This window comes from Halyomorpha halys, unplaced genomic scaffold, assembly GCF_000696795.3.
Source record: "Halyomorpha halys isolate HHAL.00 unplaced genomic scaffold, Hhal_1.1 Scaffold24.1, whole genome shotgun sequence".
NCBI lineage: Eukaryota > Metazoa > Arthropoda > Insecta > Hemiptera > Pentatomidae > Halyomorpha > Halyomorpha halys.
This window is the reverse complement of record NW_027107648.1, coordinates 650,153-650,700: the sequence shown is the minus strand read 5'-3', so window position 1 is coordinate 650,700 and position 548 is coordinate 650,153. Positions and strand designations below refer to the sequence as shown.

The 548-nt window shown below is 33.8% G+C and overlaps 1 protein-coding gene across 1 annotated transcript in view; it reads left to right on the top strand.

Moving 5' to 3' along the window:
• The window catches only part of LOC106682367 (putative ankyrin repeat protein RF_0381), a 13,161-nt gene extending 12,936 nt beyond the window's left edge, over nucleotides 1–225 (top strand). Inside the window, exon 3 of the mRNA XM_067046020.1 lies at nucleotides 5–225. Coding sequence (XP_066902121.1) covers nucleotides 5–225 — 221 coding nt within the window. The remainder of the gene's footprint in view (nucleotides 1–4) is intronic.
• The last annotated feature ends 323 nt before the right edge of the window (nucleotides 226–548 follow it).

Genomic DNA, 548 nt, shown 5'->3' with positions numbered 1-548 from the left:
GAAGCATCGTCTAATGGCGATTGGGACACAGTTAATCTCCTCATTGACCGAGGAGCACCTCTCAATGAAAAGGATAGTTCTGGGAGGACTGCCTTAGACTACACAACAAATGTGGATTTAAAAAAACATCTTAAATCAAAAGGCGTGTCTGAGACACTTCATTGTCAACAGTCAATTTCCTTCAAGTTCCACAAAAAGTTTTATAAAATTGGTTTTCTGAAATAAAACTATGTCTTGATATAGATAGATAGTTATAATCGTAGGTATTTTCTTAAGACTGGTTAATGTTAAAATAAACAATTTATTTTTTATCCATTTTAATCTCAACATATTTTATTTTTTTCTATATCACTTTATTTATATCTCCTCTTGGGTAACCAAAAATGATTATTGCAGCATCATGTGCTTCATACCATTAGAAAAGTTGGCCACATCAGTGATCAGCCTTTATCAGATCATAATGGAGTGTTACAGGCGGGTAGGGAAACTTCTCATAGGTAGCACTCTTAACATATTTCAACATTAGAAGGTCTCGAAACCATCTTCTT